This window comes from Cryptomeria japonica, chromosome 3 (assembly GCF_030272615.1).
Source record: "Cryptomeria japonica chromosome 3, Sugi_1.0, whole genome shotgun sequence".
Classification (NCBI taxonomy): domain Eukaryota; kingdom Viridiplantae; phylum Streptophyta; class Pinopsida; order Cupressales; family Cupressaceae; genus Cryptomeria; species Cryptomeria japonica.
Genome location: NC_081407.1, coordinates 994,674,978 through 994,699,482, shown reverse-complemented (window position 1 = coordinate 994,699,482; position 24,505 = coordinate 994,674,978). Strand labels below are relative to the sequence as shown.

Genomic DNA, 24,505 nt, shown 5'->3' with positions numbered 1-24,505 from the left:
TGCCATCCCCAACTTCTCCAGGGAGGAGGCCCTTGGCTGGTTCCAGTAGGTTGGTTTCCTGAGTTGGCCGTCAGTTTTTTGGGTGGTTTTTCCCTGTTGTAAGGAATGTAACCTTATTGGTAGGCATAGCTGGGTGGTTTCTGTCTCGGGTTTCATTTTGATTCTGTAGGGGCGTTACCCCATATAGTCTAAAGATAGTGGAACGCTGCAGAGCAGCTAAAGGCATGTGTTTTTCCTTTCAAGCAATATAAATATTAAACCTGTTACCGATCAACTAAGAAAAAAAAGAACTAGTAATGTCAACTTAAAATTTGTCCAGCCACTATATATATTATAGGTTTTATTCATACAGTGGTCTTCACCAAGTTGTTGATTACATGAGATCCTTATAATTTATCTAAGGTTAAGTGTCTGCAATAGGACCTTGAAAGAATCCATGTGAATAATGACATTAATGATCATAAATGAGTTTTATGGTTTACCCAATTTAAAATGGTGATTTTGAAAAAATAATGATTTTGCCTAGCACACAATCAAACACAAACAAGGATGATGGTCATAAACTTGTAAGACAAAAACCCATCCAGCCTAGGATATAGATTATTGAAAAAACAGAGAAACTTGTTAGAACTACAGCAAAATTATTAAAGATGCATATAACTTTCTTCATTACTACAGGAGGAAGATCACAGAAAACCAATGGTAATGAATGATGATAATACAAACCATGGAAATGCAATAAACCTCAAGCATATCTAACTTGAACCTGGAGACACTAAACAGAATAAAAACCCTTGGACACAGTAGCCCTATTCTTCTGGATAAAGTTAATAGAGTTCTAACCTACTTTGCTATTCACAAAATACATTTTTATACAAGCAACAATGGAAAACTGAATCTTATAAAGAAGAGGATCAAACTATATATTTTTTGTTATTAGCCCAAAAGAAGTATATAAGAAAATCTCCCTGCAACATACCTGAGCAAAGTAGAAACTCCATCAAAAAAACCTTGCAAAACAGTTGCCAAAATGAGGTCATTCTCATTTTCACCCCCAGTGACAAAGAAGTGCAGATCTGATATGAACTTGTATACAACAATGTAGCCATCAAACATTCCAATTTCCACTGCATAATAATAATGGACTAATGAACACATTTTACAGAAAGAACTAAATGCATATTAACATATCATGCTTGTGTGCCATCCCATAGACAATATTAAAAGGTGTCAAATTCCAAAGAACCAAATGCCTTCAAATATATTAAGCCTCTTACGAAAAGTAGGTTAATACTAGTTTACATATCTGGGTAATAAATTTCAGAAATTTGAGTAAACAGTAAACAAAAGAACAACTGATGATTTGAAGTTACATTACATTAATGCCATGAATGATCAATAAGGTCAATGGGGCTGAAAGTACCCCTAGGCCCTAGCAGATACAGTTAAAATACTGCCTTTAATAAATATACTTTTAATTTCACAAATTTGGCATAGCCAATCAACAGAATACCAGATTCAACAAAACTAAAGCACATTTTGCATGGTTCCTTTTACGATTGAAAACATGAATTATTACTATGTATATCAGTTTTTCTCTTTTTTCTGAGACATGTAGTTATTGCAAGACTGACTATTTGTTTGTTTATGCTAGCAAAGTCTCCATATTTTTATAAAGAAAGGAAAATTCAAAATCTTCTACTTTTTTTGGAGCAAACCATGAAATTTCCAGAAGACTGCACAATGTCTATTTGAAAGTAACTTGGGGCTAATGTACATATCACCTTGACCCCGGGCCCATTTTGGAGACCAGGAAAGCGGGTTGGGATATTTTCAGTCATATCTAATATCATGAGACATGGGAACACTTTCCCAGGGCATCCCCTAGTGGGAAAGTCCATCTTGAGGATGTTTCCCAAGTATTTACAAGAGATAAGCATACCTGTGGGCACTATAACACATTTGGCATAGCAAATATTAAATTTATTAAAACAAACAAAGATAAAACAACTTTATAAACCTAAAGCAGCTCATTAAGAGTGGATTTTTGACACCTGCAAATAATAGGAGAACAAAAACAGGGCAATGTGATTATATAACAGAAATTGAACTTGAGAAGGCAGTTTTGGCAATAGAGGCCTTGACTCAGTTGTAGAAGCCTTATATCACAGGTTTGAAGTGTTTTAAGACTTAGGCTGAATACCATGGTTATTCCAGGCAACGGCAGTGATGGAAATACTGATTCCTTGTTTAAGCGCACTTAATCTTAGACTACGAACAAGCTCTTTGAACACGTTTTATCATTTGTGTGAATATCTTTGTGTTGTGATTCATCATTGATTCATTCATTGTTTTCTCATTACCTTGTTTGAAACTCATACCTTAATCTATCATGTATAACAGATGTACCATTGTGTTTTCGTTTAAGTTTGCCATCACATAAAAAATTGTTGCCCCCACATTTGGCATACCTAAAATTTAAATTTCAAATCGATCTCAATGTCGAGTAAAGGTACAATGAGTGTTTACAGGTAGGTAATGAGTGCGTTATCCAAGGTCCTGTTGACGTGTATTTTGTACACTATCAAACACAGAATAAAATACCCAAGGGTACCTTATCCTCTCTTGAGTAAAGCCTCTGAATGCTGAAGATATCGCGAAAAGGATCAATCAGGGTGACTTCAAGGTTCTTTGTTGTAGGATCTCTACGTGTGGATAAGCTCTCTATGGTATGATGTGATTTGCTGGAATCACAAGGGGACTTACACTTGCTGACTGAACGTCTGATTTGCTGGAATCACAAGGGGACTTACACTTGCTGACTGAACGTCTGATTTGCTGGAATCACAAGTCTTACTAACTTTGATTTGAAAAAAAGGAAAAAAGATGAGGGCGAGGAAAGGATCTAATCCTAATACTAAGAATGTAAGAGCAATGAATGATCTTTGATGAAATTCTAACTAAGTCTTGTTTTGACATCTCAGGACCATCTCCACAAGGTTAGTGCGATCTTCGAAGGAAAGCTTTATGATGTTCAAATCATCACTGCAGGCATAGACACCATCAGGTTGATGCATATCAATGAAGAAGCGACAATTGAAGTTACGCTTAAGCTGAATGATTCCAGTTGACTACACAAGGCAAGTCTGCAATCAACAAACTGCTAGTAGTATGGATATACGAATTTCACCATCAATCAAGCACATTTCTTCCACTCGTCTAATAATATGAAATCAAATATGAGAAGTATAGAGACCATGCAAATTGTCGAATCAACCCACAAATTTCACCATTTCTTCAATGAAGTTTTACAAGTCTCTTACAACATCTTGGCAACAATCTTTGCCTTCTCTCTCTACTCTACTCTAATTGCTATTCTATCAACTAGCTAATCACCTTCTAACTACTCTCTATCTGTCTTCTATTAACTGCTTCTAACTCTCTTTACAAATGAAATGCCAAGGCTTATATAGTGCCCTCAATACAATTCGATGGCTTAGATCAATTCGAGATCAATGGCCAAGATTCAACAATGAAAACCCTAATTAAGGTTTGTTACAACCATTACATAACATTTAATGCTTGACCAATGATAAAATTATATCTTTAGGACACATGTCTTCTCTGGAAAATTCGACCAATAGATAGCTGGGGTAGGTACATAGAAGTTTGTGCCACCTCCCATGAGTTAGGTACATTGAATCTGGACATTGTTGAGGTGGATCAATCCGACTGGAGTGATGACTGGGATGCCACCTTATTTGACACTTGGTTGATACTCAATTTGGTATCGTTGAGAAGTTAGCCTTAATTAATTCTTCTGGAACTATCTGCTTCTTCAACGAACCCTTTGCTCTGACTTCTTGTGTCCTTGATTGGCAGGATGATGATGTACCTCGCCTTGGAATAATGGACTGGAAGAGGTCGCCCTTATCCTGATGATGCTGGATTGAAGAAGGTCGTCCTTGTCGATGCTAGACAGGAGGAGGTCGCCCTTCTCCTTGCTTGATCGTCTTTGACGGGAACCTGCCGACTTGTAGATCCTTCGAGCTTGGGAGTCGCCATCTTGATACCTACACAACATTTCACAATTAATAATATATCTTGAAGTGTAGAAATTAGGATTCAAAAGGAAGATTTAAGATTTTAATTAGGAAACCTCATGATAAATCTTGAGTTATCATTTCCTAATTAACTATGCCAAACTTAGAATTTTCAAAATAAAAGTTCAAAATTCAAATCTTCAATAATGGTGTCAAGATGATTTCGCCATACCTCTCCTTGAGTATTAAACTCTAAGAAATGATGCAAAAATAGATGAAATTCGCTAGGCAAAATGTAGATCAAAGCCTTCTCTTGAACAAATTGCGCCTCCTCTTAGCTTGGAAAAGAATAAACTCCACTAGCCTCTTCAAAAATCTGGAAATTCGCCTTCAAATACCTTCAAAACATCTGGAAATTATCCTCCAATCTAGCAAGAAATACGCCTCTCCAATAGCCTTCAAGATGAATTTCGCCCTCCTTAGTCTCCACACTTAGTAGAAATTCGCTCCACTCCAGCTAGATTTCGCACCTTCAATTAGCTCTCTAAATTCGCACTTCAAAGGATGAGTGAATGATTTGGATTGTGAAAAAAAACACCTCCAATATATAGAGCGCTCACCCCTCTTCCCTCCAAGGCCGACTTGCCAACAAAAGGCTAAGAAAATAAATAAAATTGCAAAAAGGAGAGGCCGACTTGATAAAATAATAAAAATAAGCCCTCAAGCACTCCATTTTTAATTTTAATTTCACAAAAATTAATTTTAAATGCCTTTATAATAAAAATTCGATTTTTTGAGGCTCAAAATTAATTTATTAAATGCCAATGTGATTTAATTTTTTCAAATATTTCGAAGTTAGCAATTTGGCATCTAATGCTATTTTGGAGGATATTAGCGCTCAAATATGGTAAAAAATAATGAATGCCACTAACTTCGCCCTGGTCCCTTGGAGAGGGACAGGAGCGCTCTTGAGTTCTTTGCATAAATTCTTGATCACTTCAATCTTCAAATTACTCCAAAGCATAGAACATCATTCCCCATTCCCTTTTGAGTCTTGGAAACAAAAAAGTTATCTTGAAATGCAAGGTAAATGGGCACACTTAGAAATTTCGCCCTGGACCCTAGGAGAGGGACAGGAGCGATTTTGCAAATTGTCATTAAAATTTGTAATCTTTGCATCTCAATTCCACCTCAAGGCATTTTAAACATCCTTTCAAACTTGCGCATTGGCTTAGATTTGTCCAAACTTGAAGAGAAAGGGTGGATATTAGGTTTTTCGCCCTGGTCCCTTGGAGAGGGACAGGAGCGATTTTTCATTTTTAAGCTTATCCGTCCCTTGTTAGCCTTCCAAACTATCTTCAACAGGCTAAACATGCCTTCTTTCATTCGTTTCAATCACAAAACTTGTTTTGTCCTTGCAAAAAAATTGCACTTTTGGAAAATTGCTCTGGACCTTCAGCAAGGGACAGGAGCGCCTTTTGTCATCTTGGTATATTTCCTTGCTTGTGGACCACTCAAATTATATTCAACGCACAAATCATGTTTTCCTTGATCTCTTCAAATCATAAAATCATTTTGATCTTGCAAAAATAGTGCAAATTTAAAATTCAAGCTCCAGTCCTTCAATGAGGGACAGGAGCAAATTTTGCCTTCTAGGCCAAAATGCTTCACTTTTCACCATGAAATGTCTTGGCTAGGGAAGATTTCATCTTGTTACACGCCATGAATAAGAGTTCAAGTCCAAGAAAGGTCTAAAAATGTGTATATAAAGAAAATCGCTCTGGTCCTTCAGTGAGGGACAGGAGCGAAATTACCCTTCTAGGCAAAACTCCATCATTTCATTGTCTTTAATCAAATCTAGATGCTCTATCACGTTCATTTCGTCCTCCACCATGCCTTTGATGTTCCAATTTGACCAAACAAGGTCAGGAATGACTCAAATAAGCTTTTTCGCCCTGGACCCTTGGTGAGGGACAGGAGCGATTCGCCTTGGACCTCCTGAGAGGGTCAGGAGCGAAATTCACTCTAGGTCCTCAGTGAAGGACAGGAGCGAAATTTGACTTTTAAGCTCTCTATCAGGATAATTTTTATGGAATATAACATTTAAGTATAAGACAGAACTTATACTTTAAGTTATATTCCATATATACTTTCAAGAAGTCTGAGAGTGGTTTCAGACCTCCAGGAGCTATATTGCAAAATCTAGTTTTTGGAGGTTTTTTCAGTTTTCAGACTTAGTCAAATTTCAGGATTAGGACTTTCAGACTTAGCCAATTTTCAGGATCAGGAGTTTCAGACTTAGCCAAATTTCAGGATCGGGACATTCCAGACTTAGCCAATTTTCAAGATCAGGACTTCACTCAAGCAGGACCTGTTATCTAGGTGATCCCCTTGGCGACACTCAAAATGCAAAGGCCAACTGACAAAACCCTAAAAAAACCTAAAAAAACAAACCCTAAAAAGCAAAAAGCAGGGGTCCCCATTTGCAATGGGGCGATGTGTGAAAACGGTCACAACAGGTCCTTACTAGTCAAAATCTGAAAAATGGAAGAATTTTGAGAATTACCACAAATTGAGGGAAACCAGTTGACAGTCAGGATCTAAACATCATTTTGTATCACATGTCCAACTTTCACCTGAACCCAGTTCATACTTTGTCATATTTTAAACATTCAATTTTTGGTGTCCGTTGCCCCAAAATGATTAAAATATCTCATCCTAGGATTCATCATGAGGTGTAAATAATTGTGTGGACCTATTTCCCTACCATTGACGCGTGTTTCAAATTTCAGGACCTAACTCCCTACCATTTGAAAGTTATGTCATTTTTCACCAGCCAAAGCAATAAATTTAAAATATTTAAATTATTTTTCAAATAATAATTTAATATTTTAAATTATTTTAATATGTCTAGTCGTTTGCGATTAAAAAGTTGTTCAAAAGCATCGGTTGCACTCTTCCTTGTTTCCTCTCTGTCATCAATGGTTTCTAAGGTCTAAAGGATAGTTCGTGAAGCAGAAGGTTAGAAATGCTCACTTTTTGAGCATTCTTAACCTCATTTCTTAACCTTTTGTCAAGAAGGTTAGAAATGCTCACTTTTTGAGCATTCCTAACCCATACTTCTAACCTCTCACAACACAAACAAAAAAATTAGGTTAAGAATGCTCAAAAATTGAGCATTCCTAACCTCATTTCTTAACCTCGCGGACCCCACTTTGTCAAGAAGGTTAGAAATGCTCACTTTTTGAGCATTCTTAACCTCTTATAAATTTCATCAGAAGGAAAGAATAAAAAAAAAAGCTTCAAATACCAGGTTATGAATGTTCATCAAATGTATTGGAGAGAGGAAATGGTTTCATAGGTTGAAGTTGCAATTGCACAAGAAATACACATGCCAATGTGGAATCAAGATTCCATCACGCATTGCATTGGTAAACTCTCTAACTCACGCTAGCATCGTCCCTGCCTGTGCTGAAATGGAAGCTCTGGAATAAGTACCGACATCCACCAAAGTGTTATGGGAACATTTTTGGCCGCTATGTTTGCAGAATGAATAAGAATAAATAACGCATTGGCATGCTGATAAAACACAAATAAGGAAGCATATATGTGTCATCAAATGTAAACATGTATGTAGAATGTGGAAGACAGAGATAGGCTGCAAACTATCTGACAAAATGCATTAACATATTATACTCTTGCCAACAAACCAAGGTGAAAACCATTTAAGCATAAGAGAGAGAGTATTTTTGTCAGATGTTGTAGTTGCATTTGTTTTTGTAGAGAGGCATGTATCGTGAAGCATATAACCTTTGCCAGCATCCTCCCTGCCAACGATAAAATGGAATGTTCACCACCAGAAAGTGAATGCATAGGCAACGTACCTGATTTGTCTACAGAAAACCCAGGCAAAATGTGGAGTGTGGAAAATACACGTGGAGCATAATGTAATGTCCCCTATTTGGGATTTACCTAATTCAGTCTTGGGATAACAATTCTAACTTAATGTGAGAGTTATAAATATAATTTTATCAAAATTGAGTACTATTCATTTAAGATTCTAAGACTAGTTTGGAAGATAGAACCTATCTTGATAACTTCCCTTGATTTGTAATCTTGACATATATGTCTCAATGTTATAAGTTGTCGCTACATATGATCTTATAGGTTAGTCTTCAGTCTGATGTATAAATTTTATATTTAAATTATCTGATTTATTCCACTGTCTACGTATAATTCCCTTCTTATATCATATTCAGTTGTATTATTTAAATTATTGAAAACCATCCATTATATTCATAATAATATGTATATTTATAATTTATGTTTTTATAAATATATAAACATAATCTTATTGATATTATGTCAAGTGTATATATATATATATATAAGCACTAACTATATATAATGACTGTGAGGGCAGACAGATCTGACATGCGTCAGATCTGGTCTGCCACTGCATATGAAATTGAGGATGATTGTCACACGTATTGTAGTCAATATTAATATTAGTGTTATATTCTGCATGAAAACATTATCGGACTTTATATATTAAGCATACGTATTAAGCCATCCCCATGCATACCACCAGGAACAAGGATGTTACTGCTTGTAATCTAATAACAGTTCTGATATGGTCTGATCGATGGCACAAACTATATATAATCATTTCCAATCTATTTGATATATCCTCCTTCTCCTTTTTTTCTCTTTTTTTTCTGTCCCCTTTCTATGATTTTTAGATATCATTTATATCTTTATGCCTTCATGTTGAAAGGCATCCCTTTCGAATGGTCATAGCCTTTAATAATTATTTTTACCTTTTCCTTAATCGCTCCCTTTCATATCTGCAGTTGCTGCTCATTAATAATGTTAATTAACATAATTTACTGCTTTCAGATTGCTGCTATTAGCCTATTAATGATTACTTAATTGTTGCTTTAGATCACCAAACAGATCGCCACCTTCTACTAATTGGTTCATAGCTTCCTATTGTATTGTAATGAATCGCATTATTAAAAATATATGATGAAGTCACTATCTTAGGGAAATGATGAATCGTTGTATAGTGTTTGCTGCTTGATTTAATTGTTTATAAAAACAAACTAATGGTAATCGCTGCCATGCATTGATTCCTTTATTAATATATATTCGGTAAACACCTTCCCATGGTAATTAGTTTGAACACTGACTTGGTATTCGTGAGTCTATTCTTGACAGCCCTTTGATGGGTAATCAAATGCAATATTTAGACACCAAATTAATTTAGTGGATTAATATTTAAAAGTAGCGATTAATGATTGTTTTATTAATAATATCATTAATATGTAATATTCTTTTATAATATTCCGAAATAATTATAATAAAATATAATTTTATTTGATCTGAATATTTCAAAAATATTATTATTATTTAAATAAATATTAATAAATAAATAAATAATTAGTAATTCCAAATAATCATTCGTTGATAAATATATTAATTAATAATAGTAATTGTTTCATTTAGGTTATATATCAAGGTGGGGACATGACACATAAGCCGTGAAGCATAGATAACACGCGAACTGTTTTGCTTTTTGCCAAACGTGGAGAGAAGAGTATACATGTCGCAGTGCAGATCAGAAAAGTTTGGATAGCGGTATGAACACTCAGCAAAACGTAGATGATAGAGGAATTGCGTTAGATGTTGTAGTTACAGCTGCTCCAGTAAATGATGTTGCAGATCGTGGGGGCCAAGGAAAGATATGGCTTGTTTGACAAAATGACCAACTTAATGCGAAATGCAGGGCAATAAACAGTTTACAGTGAATGATACGATTTGCCAAGTAGCCCGATGCAACCCATTCTGAAGAGACTTGTTATACAAGTCAAGAGAGCGTCTGCTTGGAGACATCAATCTCACAATAGGAAACATGGGCCTAATAATCGTGGCGTACTTAGCAGTTGTTCTGCTATGTTTTGCTTGCGAAGGAAATGCAAAGAAGGCGAAAGCATTATTTGTGTTTGAAGACTCTTATGCTGATACAGGGAACCATGATCCCTACAACGCAACTGATAATGAACCTTGGAGAAGGTCATATGGATTCAACTGGCCTGGTTACCCTGCAGGGAGATACTCATCTGGGAAAGTGCAAACTGATCGTTGGGTGAGATCTTAGGACTTCCCACTCCAATAGCTTACGAGATGCTGAGAACTCACCAGTGTGAAGAGATCCCAAAGAAGATTGTTCAAGGGGTAAACTTTGCCTTCGGAGGGAGTGGAATATTGGAAGATCATGGCTGCATAACTATTTCTGATCAGGTGAAGCAGTTCAAGAAGCTCATGAGTGAAACAGGTGTATTTGGTTCAGAGGAATTGGGTCGATCAGTAGTGCTTATCTCCAATGCAAGCAACGACTACCTCTCTTATATAGATAGCAATGGAAAAAATATTATGGGACTGGTGAGTTTGGTGTCAACTGTTATAAGCGGCATGGTGGATGTTGTCAAGCAGTTATATGAATGTGGATTTAGAAATTTTGTGGTGAGAAATGTGGCAGCTTTGGGATGCATGCCAGAAGAACAAAATATCATGTGAATCTTCATATGAGGATTTCCTTCAACATCATAGCATGTTATTGACTGAAAGTGTGACAAAACTAAGATTTGATCTGAAAGGCTCCAGTATTATAATTCCAGATTTGTCTTCTGCAAACAAACACATGTTTTCCAATGCTCTAGATTAAGGTTTTGAGGATTGGTTCCAGCCATGTTTTGCCATTGACAGAAAAGTATCAGGGTGCGCACAAGTGAATGATAGAGGAGATGCACTGTTTGAGATGTGTGAAGATCCAAATAATAGCTTCTTTTGGGATAACAGGCATCCAACCAACAAAGGATGGCATGCAATCATGTCATTATATGCATATGAGAATACCAACGAAGGAAAGGAATTGAGCTTTGTGGAAGGTGCATTTAGCTTGACAGAATGGGTTTGCTGAAAGGCCTCAAAGATGTTCAAGCAAATGCAATCAGCCTAAAAAGACATTCATCAAAATTCCACGACCTTTTTCAGCATCTTTCTAGCCCGTGTCAAAATGTGAGTTTTTGAGCAGTGAAGAGATATCCATCAAAGCATGATTAAAGGCAGATCTCTATCGGATATTATAGTTAGAAATGATCAAGTTGATATGCACAACAAGTGAACCATTTGACAAGATGCGAAAGGCGAAATATGGAAACATAGACCAAGCACACAAATTGTTTGTTAAAGTGCCTCGAAGAGATTCCATCTCATGAATATAATGAAATGATGGCAGCGATACACACATGCACTTATTGGAAAAGTGATAGAAACTTTAAAGTGAATGCAATTGGCAGATATAAAGCCATGGTCGTCATACATGAAGAATGTGAAGCATAAGACAAGACGTGCCATTCATTTTACATAATGCCTTGAATTCATCTCACGGCTTGCGGTGATTTCAAACAAATGTAATGGCATGACTCATGGATCACATTGATCGCAAGGAATAGACAAATATATTTGTTGGGAAGATCTAAGTGCAGAGCTTGTGGAACCATAGTCAAAGAACTTCGAGGGTCTGGCAAGTTGCAACACTAATTTCACGAACCGCAACCAACATTCTCCAACCATAGTGGAATGGCACACAAAAGCTAGGAGACCACGAAAATAATGTCATGAACATGATAATGTCCTCATTATATAAGTCTTCTTATTGTTCAAAGAAACATTATGTTCATGATAGATAAGGATGTTCGAGAACTTGTAGACATGCATTCAAATGGTGAGATGATTACGAGATCAAATGAAGCGAATGAAGATGGAGGCCACCTCGACAAAATCAACAAACGAATTATTTCTTCAATGTAATGGGTTTGATATTATTTTTGTAAAAAGTGACTTATGTCGCTTATTGTAACCCAAGGTTAGAAAGTTGACTTCTTCTGCGCAAAAAAGTGTAGGTTACTAACACATTGAAATTCACGCAGAAAAGAGTTAGTTATTAACCCAGGAATAAAGTTAGTTACTAAGGTGGTTATTCTGGGAAGCCTATCAATACAAGGCTATTTGTAATGTGGGAGGGAGACTTTTTACAGAGGGGAAAACTCTGCTGGAATTCTAGGAGAAACTTGTAATGACATTTTGATTTGCACTATGTATAGAAAGGATTTTGGACTTGTATATTTCCAACAGGATAATGAAGAATACATCTTAGTTCGTATGTTCTAAATGTATTCATGTGTTATCATTGCCGATTTCTCGTATGTCAAATTGGTAGTCTTTTTATGCATATGTGATATGTATAATTGATGTGATGATGCACAGGCAACCTTTGGTATCTCAGTTTGAATGTGTCAAAGTATCTTATCTCTGCGTATGTTGAGATTTGTCATTCTTCTTTATCGTCATCTCATGGCTAAGCATATTACGTTATAAACTCCCCTTTGTAATTTGTTGCAATGTTAAGAAATCTCAGTTGATGGTCGTATGTCTATTGTTGGGGTTTCTATCTTTATTTCTTGTTTAAGTTCTATGTTTTCTCCTTTATGTACTTCCAGGTTAAAAGTACACGAAAATCCTGAACACCCCTATCATACAAGGGAGTTGCCCCTCTCAGACGCAGAGGAAGATCGTGTTTCACAGAACGATCTCTCCAACTGTTGGAACGTTTGTCACTGCTCATCGGGCAAACAGGGTCAATACCGCAGTGACAAATCTATTTACCAACAAAAATGAATCATCAATATCATATTTTTATATCTCAAAATGTGTACTACAATACATAATTGGCTTACATGTAATTGAACATAGTTATTGTGTTAAAAATTCTGTAGCTCTTTATGCTTTCTACCTTTTTCTACATTTAAAGACAATTTTCAGTATATGCTAATCCTAACTCCTTGTTGAAGTGTACAAAATCTTGGACCAATCACAAGCCATTGGATCCTGCTTTATCATTTATGTCGTTGTCATTGTGTCATGATTTTTTATTGACTCGTTCATCATTTCACCATCTCCTTGTTACAGAGTCATACTTCCCAAATTTTAATCCATTGTGAATCACAGTTGTATCGTTGTATTTTCATTTCAGTTCAATATCATAGAAAACAATGAATTGACAATGTTATCTTTTTGCATCTCAAATAATGTACTTTGATGCATGCAGATATTGCACATACTTGTAATTGGCCATGCTCATCATGTATAATTTTCTGCAGTACTTATAATTTTTATTTTTTTTTGTATTTAAAGACTAGCTTTTTACAGTGCATGGTTTTAGTAAGAGATCTTACAGATAAATCTAGGCTGTCTTGAACTCTCTGACCTTGATCCCAGATCCCTTGCCACCCACACCCCCAATATCTAAAAGAGGAGTTCATAAGTATATGGCTTTGAACTAAAAAAAATGTCACCTTGCTGACTGTTTGCCTCACTGGGTAAACAGAAGGAATACAAAAGTAATGCAGAAATAAACAATGCAAGTACAAGATAAATACGAGAATAGGATTTCCATTAATAACTCAGAGTGTATCCAATGTTCATAGTATTATCTGTCGTAAACATCCCACCCTTCAATACCCGCAGGTATTACAATATATAACAGCCGGAGGGGTGCGACACAACCGTCGCAACTCCAACTACCTACCCGTTGGCTAACTAACGACTAACAAATAGCATTACTATCAAAACATAAGATATACATATTTCCCAACAACATCCTCCCCCCCCAAAAAGAAGTCGTCTCCGTCGACTAACAACAAAAATGGAGACAATGCAACCCATACATAATATACATCCAAGACAAAACTAAGGAGGGAGTTGAGGAAGCGTCCCTGAAGTAGAAGGCTGAGATGCCGGTGTCTGGGCCGCCAAGCGAGCGCGGAGCTCATAAACCTGCTGAGTACGTGCAGTCACATCACGCTCCGCCACCAACATTTTCTCCAAAGCCGTCTTCACCATATGTGCGGCTTCCAGCAACTCCTCTTTGGTATCCATTGTCTCCATCATACAGACCAATCGAATCTGCAACAGGCTCCTCTCAGTAGTGACTGCATCCAACTCCTGCTACACGAGGCTCCTCACACTCTACTTCGCCGAAAGGCGGGTCTCCACCTTAGCCTTCTCTGTTCGGGCCATCTCAAGCTGCGCCAACAACTGTGCCCTCTCTGCTGCCCACGAGGCCTGCTGACTGGCCACATCCCTCTCCAACTCGACCCGAGCAACCTCGCGAACCGCAGACTCATGCTGCGTACGCCTCAATGCATAGTAGGCGTCTCGGTAGACCTGCTCAATCTCTCGGACGACTGCCATCACTCGACTCTCCACAATGGGCTCACGTACACTCCAAGCCTGTAGCATCTCATCCGTATGAGTAGTCGGCCATCCCTGAGACTCAAAGCATGTAGCAAAGGCTGTCGGGCAGCCCACCCGCATAAACTGTAGGACTTGCTCTAACTCCACCACGACCTGATGTAATGCTTGCATCTGGGCCGTGGCCACCACTCGTCTACCCCTTGTCACCATGTCAACTAAATAGGTCTTAATGTCCTCCCCCTCCTGCTCCGAAGGTTGTGACCGTGATGGAAGTGGCATCTGTGTAAGAGCACCAAGGGGTAACTCAGAAGGCTCTGGCGGAACCGATACTGTCGCATCCTACTAGTATGAAGGTACCTCCTCCACCACTAGAGGTGTAGCATCCCCCTATTCCTGTACTGCAAAGACGACCTCTCCTGCCTCGTTCCCAACTGCTAGTACATGTGCCTCGCCTGATGAATCGTCCAAGTCTACTACCTCGGCTGGAGTCTCTCGACAAGGTGAGAATACAGCAGCTCCCACGGGTGGTACCACTGTCATCTGAAATCGCTGAGTTAGCCAGCTCTCCATAGCCACTACCGACGGGTCTGTACTAGGGATCCACTGGACTCTCTGCATCTCTACGACCGGAGTGTGTGTTGCCATAGCCATGGGCTCCAACAAGGAGGCAAAAACGGTCACCACTGCCTCAGCTCCAACAACATCCAACCGCACCTGAGGCTCTGTATCAACCACATCTCAAAGTCCCTGCTCCTCATCTACTACTACTCGATGCGGCGACCCATCTGTACATGACTCCGCCATGTCTTCGATGGTCGGGGCCGGTCCCGAAGGTGGTGCTTGATCCTGCGGGGGTGATGCTACCTGCTGCTAGATAAGGCCAAGTGCAAATGGCGTGCGGCGCTGCCCAAATGCCAGAATAAAGGTGCCTCCCACTCCAGATGACATCACAGGTGTGCCCATTGGTAGCAAAGGTGGGGCAAAAAGGATCCTCTCCTTCGTCGCCCTGCTGCTATCATCCTCCTCATCCTTCGCTTCTGAATCCTCTGTACTACTGGAAGTCTTCCTCCCACTATCAGGTTCCCCGGAGGCCGTATCTACGATCCGTTTCCGCTTCGCAGAAGAGTGCCCAATGTTAAGGTGTCTCCAATACATGATAGGAGGCTCACCTGCTGCCAACGATCCCTGCGGCCGTACCTCCAACTCTGCCTTCGGCACTGCCTCCCGCGTGGCCTCCAAGAACAGTCCTATGGCATAGTGGGGCATATAGAAGGTGCGATGCTGCATCGTCAAGAACTCATACATTCGCTCTGCTAGCAACACAGCCCAATCGTACACAATGCCGTTCATAAGCCCGTTCATGAGCATAATCTGAGGGAGGGCGATGTCCGATGCCCTACCAGATCCCATCAACCTGCTCTTAATGACATCCATTATGCATCGCCAGTGGCCCTCTGCAACAAAGGTCTTACGGATTCCTCATCCCTTCGTGGTATTAGCCACGCTGTCCAGCTTTGCTGTCGTCAAGTTTTTGGATACTAATTTAATCCAATACTCCTTCTCCTCACGCTTCATCTTCTTAGCCTTCAACTCAATTTTCCTGCCCTGTCTACCTGGGATGCCAAATACTCTGGTAAAGTCCACTGCTCTGAAGGATATGGTGACATCCCTCCCGAGGTACTCAAAAGTACTTGTGCGTGTGTCTGTCAAAGGTGTCCACCATGAACCGTAGGGCACCCTCATACTCGCGGATAGGAAACACGGGCATTCGAATAGCCCACTCCACTTCTGCCTTACGAAGGTTCTGCTTCACCAAATCATCGTCGGGAGTGTCCTGCCACCATTTCCGGCATTCCGACCCATTCAGGCCCTCGAAGGTGATATTCTGAGATGTTAATGTATTTTTCCCACTTATGACAGGTTGTGGTGCTTTCTGCTTTTTCTTCTAACTTGCGTTGGCATCCATTGTGCTGCCTACAACACGCACGCCTGACGACAAGACCCTGGTATTTCTATCCATCTGGCTGCTACTGGAGGAAGCCTGCAACTGCTTCTTCCAACTCCGTTTCCCAGCCGACTCTATTAATTTCCCTTGTAACTGATTTCTTGGTTACAGCCGTACGGTTGCGTAACCACCTTAACTACCTCCTGGATGGCTGTGTATGCCTTCCCTGTGCTTGCGCGCTGCGTTGTCGGGCGTTGTGTGTGCGTTTTATGTTTGCGTTTGGGGCTGCTACGTGTTTTATTGCATGCGTGGGCGGTGGTATCCACCGCATGGTGGTCCCACCCCACGATGGTGCCACCGCATGGTGGTTCCACCGCACGGTGGTCCCACCGTCGATGTTGCTACCGCACGGTGGTCCCACCGTCGGTGTCGCTACCGCACGGTGGTCCACCATCGTTCTTTTTTTTTTCTTTTTTTCTTTTTTTGCCGTACGGATCGTACGGTTTTTTTTTTTTTTTTAATTTTGATAATACTATCAAACACCCTGATTGGAGGGTCCAGGTTCCCTCCATTCGTGGTAAACCTTCAATTTGGACCCATTCACAGCTTCGGTCACTTCGCAGTCGTCCAATGTCCACAACCGAGCCGATCCATTTGCTGCGACTTCGCGAACTTTGTAAGGTCCTAGCCACCTCACTTTAAATTTTCCAGGTTTAATTTCGTTTCGCCCATTATATTTCAACACGAGTTGTCCTGGGGTGAACTTCATTCGCTTTAGGTGCTTATCATGCCACAACTTCCTCCTCTACTGCGTTGTCTCGGTTGCCCACTGAGCCATCATCCGCTTCTGATCAAGTTTATTCAGAGCATAAAGTCGTTCCCTCAGGCTCTCCATATCACCGAGTCTATTTTCTATTGCAATACGAAGACTCGGTACCATGAATTCGGCGGGCACCACTGCTTCATGCCCATACATAAGTTGGAAGGGCGTTTGTCCCGTAGTCACTTTGTACGTCATGCGGTAAGCCCATAACACGGGGGGTAAATTCTCTTCCCAATCTTCCCCTTCGACCCCGCACGACTTATAAATGACTCCTACAAGGATCTTGTCTGTGGCCTCTGCCTGCCAGTTGGCTCGAGGGTAGTAAGGGCTCGACAGAGATTGGAAGATCTTAAATTCTGTTGTGAGCAACTTAATAACATGGTTGACAAAATGGCCCCCTCGGTCACTTGTCAGCTGCATGGGGATGCCATAACGAGTGATGATTTGCTCATAAATAAATCTGGTTGTACTCACCGCCGAGTTATCCGATAGGGCCTGTACTTCCACCCACTTAGTCAAATATTTCGTGGCTACCACGATGTATCTGCACCGCCTAGCACGACTGACTTTGAGTGGTCCGACAAAGTCCAACCCCCATTGTTCAAATAATTCCTGCGCGTGCGAGGGGTTGAGCGGCATAAAGTCCCGCTTCAATGGTTTTCCAGCCCTTTGGCACGTGTCGCAACCAACAACCCATTCTCGGGCATCATTATATAGCGTGGGCCACCATAAGCCCGCGAGTAGCACCTTCCGTGCAGTAGTATCCGGTCCCATGTGTCCCCCCGCCGGTTCTTCATGCGCCTCTCGGAGAACTCCTGGCACCTCCTCCTCCATCACACATCTTCTGAGTATTTGATCCGGTCCCATCTTATATAACAGCCCATTGATCAGTTGGAATGTTCGACTTTGTAAAACCAGTTTCCTTCGTTCTCCTGGTAGCATGCCTGGCGGAAAGACTGAAGTAGAAAGATACTCCCCGATGGCGGTGTACCATGGTGGCAATGCAGCAATTTGGAATCAGCGGGCATCTGGAAAATCATTGTCCACTCCTTCCGCTGGTTCTCCTAACTTTATGCGTGATAATTGGTCCGCTATCACATGGCTTTTCCCAAGCCGCACGATAATGGTGAACGTAAACTCTTGCAGCAAGAGTAGCCATCGACTAATCCTTCCCTGAATTATCAGCTTGTTGACCAAGTACATGAGGGCTTGATGGTCTACGTAGAATGTGAACGGTGTTGCCAACAGATAGTGTCTGAATTTTTGTAACGCATAGATCATCCCCAATGCCTCCCGTTCTGTTGTGCTGTAATTTTTCTCTGCTTTGGATAACAGTCTACTGGCAAAATAGACGGGATGATCCAACCCGTGATCTCCCACTTGGGCCAGTCTGGCACCGATCGCAAAGTTTGAAGCGTCCACATGGACATGGAACTCCCTGTCCCAGTTGGGGTACACGAGGATGGGGGCAACTACCAGCCTCGTCTTCAATTCCTCAAATGCTTCACTCTCCAGGGTCCCCCAGGTGTACGGCTCACCCTTGTGAGTAAGCTTGTCCAAGGGGTGGGATATTTGTGCAAAGTTTTTTATGAACCTTCTACAGTAGCCGATATGGCCCAGGAAGGACTTTACCCCGGTGACATCCGTAGGAGGCTCCATCTCCACGATCACCCGTATTTTGTCTAGGTCCGTCTTCAGACCTGCTTTGCATACAATGTGCCCAAGCAATTTGCCTTGTGGTACCATAAATCGACATTTTTTGGATTAAGGGCCAACCTTGCCCTTCGGCATCTCTCCAGGGACTCTCTGAGGGCTACCTGTTGACGTGTTTTTTATGACAGCGTCGAACACAGAATAAAGTTGCCTAACGGTCACTTCACTCTCTCTTGATCAAAGTACGATTGCATGCTAAGATTGCAAGAAGTTCAAACAATCGACTCCAAGGTTCCTTCGATGCGTGGACGTGACTCAGTTGGTTGATGTGATTGCTGGTAATCCAAGGGGCCTTACGTGTGCATCGTTCTTTCACTTCTTTGTTGTGGCTGGAACTCCATCATCGGATATGGCAATTCTGCGATACTGCTGCTTCGAATGAATTGAAAGTAAAAGGGAAAGGGTTCAGAAGGATCTAAATCTATTCCTAAGGGCAGTGATAACAATGAATAGTGCTCTGGTGGACAAATTCCAAATAAACCAAGCTCTGCTTCGCCAAGATAAACTACAACTCCGCAAGAACCGGTGCAATCTTCTGAGGATGTTGGAGGATTTTCATATCGAGACAGTACATTTGAATACCCAACACGGTGCAATCCAAATGACTATCCACAATCGAACTTAGCACGAATTTAGGGGGCTCAAACTAACTTTACACTGCAACTTACAATCAGCAAGATGCAAAAAGTATGAACCATGGAAATTCATCAAACACCATTACATTCTCCATTGAAATCAAAGCACTTTACTATTTCTAATCTAAGCGAGGAAGGTGAAACCATGCAAGCTTTGAAAAAATAATTTAAGTGGACACCATCAGAGAACAATGTTTCACTATTATTTTCTCAAAAACTTATCGCAACAATTTCATACAAAGCTCCCTCCTTTACAAATGAGGGGGTCACCCCTCTATATAGGCCTCGGGCCATGATTACATGCAAACCCTAATTAGGGTTTTCCCTAAAAGATTCTCCACACATGATGCAACAAGGTGGGAATCTCCAATTAATAACCCATCATGCCCATATACAATAAATTCAAAAGTACCCAAAATAGCATCCACTGCGCATTAAATGCACCACCTCCTTCAAATTCGCCCAACATGCGTTGAATATTCATCCATGCAAAAATCACCCCATTATGTCATAAATGCTCCATCATTTCCACATGCGGCGGCTGCATGCAAAAGGAATCTGCCATAAATTCAACATGCAATGACCAGGTTGCCATTTGGTCAAATATTCCGGCAATGAATGTGCCACCATACTGCCATGCGTTCAATAGATCCTCGCCATGCAAATGGACTCTGCCGTCGTATATCCGCTCCTGCACATCTGGAATTGTTGGAGGGAAAATTCGATTCAGGAAGAATTTTCTTGAAGTCTCCTCAACTTTCCTTGCTTGAAGAAGGTTTTTTTTATCAATTCTGCACATTTCCTATTTTTTAGGAAAATTTCCAAATTGGGGTTCCACGATCCAGGAGCGAGAAAATTCTCCTACGAATCCAAATCTGTAAAACTTTTGAAATTTGGATGTGATTTGATGCCCGAGAATGGATTTTTCAATTTTTTCCCTGGAGGGGAAATTTCTTGTTCAATTCATCCCTGATTCCTTCCTTGCCTTAGAAATTTTACGTTCAATTCATCCTTGGGTGTATTTCTTCCTTGCTTGGAATTTTGTCCCGAAGGAAGGAATTTCCAACACTTAGTCAATTTTTTACCTTTCCTGGAATTATGTCCTGAAGGAAGGAATTTCCATCACTTAGCCAAATTTTCACATGTCTCCTTTTCAACATCCCTATTTTTGGGGATCCTCCTAAAATTTAGGAGCCAGGTTCATTGGATGAAGAATTTCACCCCGATTTTGAATCTATAAAAATTTCCATATTTGGCCGGGATTTGATGTCTAAAAATAGCATAACTAAAAATTCGCCCGAGGGGAATTCTTCTTTTTATTCCTCCTTGACTCCTTGGATTTCGTGCCTTAGGCAGAATTTTGAATTCTTTGCTTGGACGAAATGTTTTTTACCACGCCAAGGATTCATGAATTTTCTCTCTGTGAATGACTTCTTGGATTCAGTGCTCCAGCCCAGACCTGGGCGCATTTTGGCTTTGTCCATGGAGAGGTGGATTATTGCACTTGTGAATTACTTCTTGGTTTTAGCGCCCTAGCCCATACCTGGGCGCATTTTGGAGATGTCCATGGAGAGGCGGAAAATTGCACTTGTGAATTACTTCTTGGTTTTAGCGCCCTAGCCCATACCTGGGCGCATTTTGGAGATGTCCATGGAGAGGCGGAAAATTGCACTTGTGAATTACGTCTTGGTTTCAGCGCCCTAGCCCATACCTGGGCGCATTTTGGAGATGTCCATGGAGAGGTGGATTTTTCCACTATTTCAGGCTCTTCGTCAAGATATATATAATGCAAATTCTGGATTTTGGAAGATCTTCCAAATTTCCAGACTTAGTCAAATTTCACGCCATTTTCGGATCAGGATGACATTGGTGGATTGATGTGAATTTCTGGACTTGGATGATCATGCTTGCTTTCCTCTTCTGGAATAGGAGATCCAAACTTAGCCAAATTTTGACCACTGTCTGTGCTGAGATGCCACTTTGGGATTTTGAAGGTGGATTTTCCAGACTCAGAACAATTTTGTGCCTTCCACTTCAGGGATGATTCTCATACTTAGCCATTTTAGACCCGTGCCTGTCTGCTTTCAACTTTCCAGATTTAGAAGTGATTGTGCATGTTGATTCTTTGCTGTCTGCTAGCTTGATCTTGCCACAAACAGACTTTCCCGAAATAGAAACTTTCCAAAATGTCAGAGTTGGAGCCTAAAACAGGACGCAGGAATGACTTACTATAAATAGAAACTTACTAAAAATAGAAATTACTAAAAATAGTAAGTTTGATTTTTGGCAAAATGGCGACATCCCAGGACTCGAAAAAATCCCTAAAAAATAGGGACTTTCTAAAAATAGAAAGTTGCTCCGTTTTGGCTCAAATTTTACTGGGAGGTCCCTTGAAGGGTCCTGATTCCAGTCGTATGCTTAGTTTTCCCGAAACCCTAACAAAAACCTCTAAAATCTAGGACAGAAGGCAAAAACCCTAAAATTCACAAAACGAGTCCTAGACTTAGCCGAATTCGCTCAAACAAAAAGTAGATTTAATCAATATGACCCCCAAACACTTGCAAAGCAGATAGACTGACGAAACTGCTGCAAAAAGACCACAAAAACGCAAGCCAAAAAAATCGGGAGGGCCTAAAAAAAAGGGGGTCCCCATTTGCAATGGGGCGATGTGTGAAAACGTCACAACACTACCAAATGCGTATCTTGCCCGCTATGGATGGACCAGTCATCGAGGAAGGCTTTAAAATTCCCTACCGACATCTTGTCGAATATGTGTAGTATAATTCACTGGAATGTTGCAGGTGCATTGCATAGGCCAAATGGCATCCGGTTGTATGCATAGACACCATCTTCGACCACAAAGGTGGTCTTCAATTTATCTTCCTCGGCAATTGAGATCTGGTTATATCCGGAGAATCCATCCATAAACGAGTACATCTCATGGCCAGCCACCTCCTCCAATATGTTGTCCGTAAATGGGATTGGGAAAGGGTTTTTAATCGTAACTGCATTGAGACATTGGAAGTCCACACAAATCCGGGATTTGGTTAGCCTCCTCCTTTAATGAAATAACTATGGGCGACACCAATTCGCTTGTTTGTACTTTGAAAATGATACCGGCCTCCAACATTTTTTCTATCTCTTCGTTCACCCGCACTGCGTAGTTGCAGTTCATCTGGTACGGTCTTTTTCGTATAGGCTGGGCTTCAGGTACCAACGGGATGCAATGCACGCACAGTTCGAGAGGTACCCCCTTCAGGGATTTATAGGTCCATGCGGAGACGTCTTTAAACTCCAAGAATATTTTGAAGGCCACTGCCTTCAGCACGGGATCCCAGTCATCCCCGACTAATATATTTCGTGGGTCCTCCTCCTTTCCCAAGTTTGTTGCCTTCAGCTTGGACTCTTCAAATTGAATTGGCTTGTCTTTCTCGAACTAATGTGCGGGTGCCTCGTCCACTTGGGCTTCCCCCTCCTTATATTCCCTGTATTCCGAAGGGAAGACCTCCTTATCGGCGGGCTCCTCTATCTACAACATGTTGCATTGAAAAAGTTCGTAATCCTCCATTTGCCAATGGAAGAGCCCGTTGAGTGAGCACACCTCGTCTTCAAAACATTCCTCCAATTCGAGTACCCCTTCACTGTTTGGCTCCATCGCGTTCTTGCCTTTGCTTTCGTCGGAACCCCATTTCCATTTATTAGAGTCCTCTGAGTCCGAGTCGGAAGAGGTGAGCTCTTCACCAACATCTTGGGTTCGTAGGTCAATGATATATTTCCGCCCTCCCTTCTCCACGGAGAGTGTATTTTTCTTCCAGTTATGGTTCACCCTCGCGGTGATCAACCACACTCTCCCCAGGATGGCGTCATAGCCTTTCTTTTTCAAGGGAATAACCACAAAATCTAACAGGAATGGTTGCGTACCAATTGTCACTTGCTGGGCCATCAATAGGCCAAGTGGCTTGATGCCGTGTTGGTCGGCTCCCACCAGATTGAATGTGGGTGGCCACAGGGTGGGCTTCCCCAACCTCTTCCATGTCTCCTCTGGTAGTACATTCACCCCAGAACCCCCATCCACAATGGTGTCCTTCAGAATGGTCCCAAGGATACCCATTTCTACCACAGCTGGGTGTCTACCACTGTTCAAGGCTAGTAACATCGGGTCAGTCAAAGGGCTGACGAGAACCTCCACCTGTGGTGCACTTGTCGAAGGGTTGACGGGAACCTCCACCTGTGGTGCACTCGAAGGTGTGTGTGCGGTTCTTTGCACATTGCTGAGGATGGCAGTCCTCAAATGTGGCATGGAGTCTAGAAGGTCTTTTACCTTTATCGGCACCTCCATCTGCAAGATTTGCCCAATGATATTCTTTTCTGCTTTCAGGCAGGTTGAGGGACTCATCATCTCCATGTTCTTTCGTCCTTCTGCCGCCATCTCCCGTTCAATGTCGGCCTTCGCCTCCCGCAGTCTCTCCTTCTCTATGCGGGGGTCAGGATACGTTGCCTTCTTCGCCTGCGCGCGAGTGATTGCCAACACTTCTTTGTCTTCGTCCCTCTTCTCAATATTGAGCAGATTCACCCCCTGCTTAGGACAGTGTGTGTCATCGTGATCACCGGGGCCGCACCATCTACACAGGCTCTGAGGGGTTTCAGTATTCTAGCACTCCCAAGCGAAGTGCCCCCATTGGTTGCAAGCCCGAAATTGGATTATTGGCCGCCCCTTAGCATCATACTGCACTCTGCTCCGATTGTTGTTGTTGTTGTTGCCTCTCCCTCCTCTTCGGTTACCTCTATAACCACCGGATGATGCAGTGGCGTCGGCTTGTGGCTGGGCGAAGCCTGCTGCTGCGGACAGTGAGGGTTGCTCTTGCATGAAGAATACTTGGTTCCCTTTTGTTTTCATGTTGTAGGGACACTCTTTGACGACGTGTCCCAACATTTGGCAAATTTTGCAGAATGCCTTTTTTGGGCAGGTGCCTTTTGTGTGGCCTTCTTCCTTACATTCCGTGCACCACACGTCTTCGTTTTTACT

At 41.2% G+C, this 24,505-nt stretch overlaps 1 protein-coding gene across 3 annotated transcripts in view; it reads right to left on the bottom strand.

The window, feature by feature from the left end:
• Window positions 1-24,505, bottom strand: part of LOC131045312 (coatomer subunit zeta-1) — a 155,119-nt gene that overhangs the window by 65,490 nt on the left and 65,124 nt on the right. For all 3 annotated transcript variants that reach the window (XM_057978881.2, XM_057978883.2, XM_057978880.2), the window contains one exon: window positions 980-1,127. In XM_057978881.2, coding sequence (XP_057834864.1) covers window positions 980-1,127 — 148 coding nt within the window. The remainder of the gene's footprint in view (window positions 1-979; window positions 1,128-24,505) is intronic.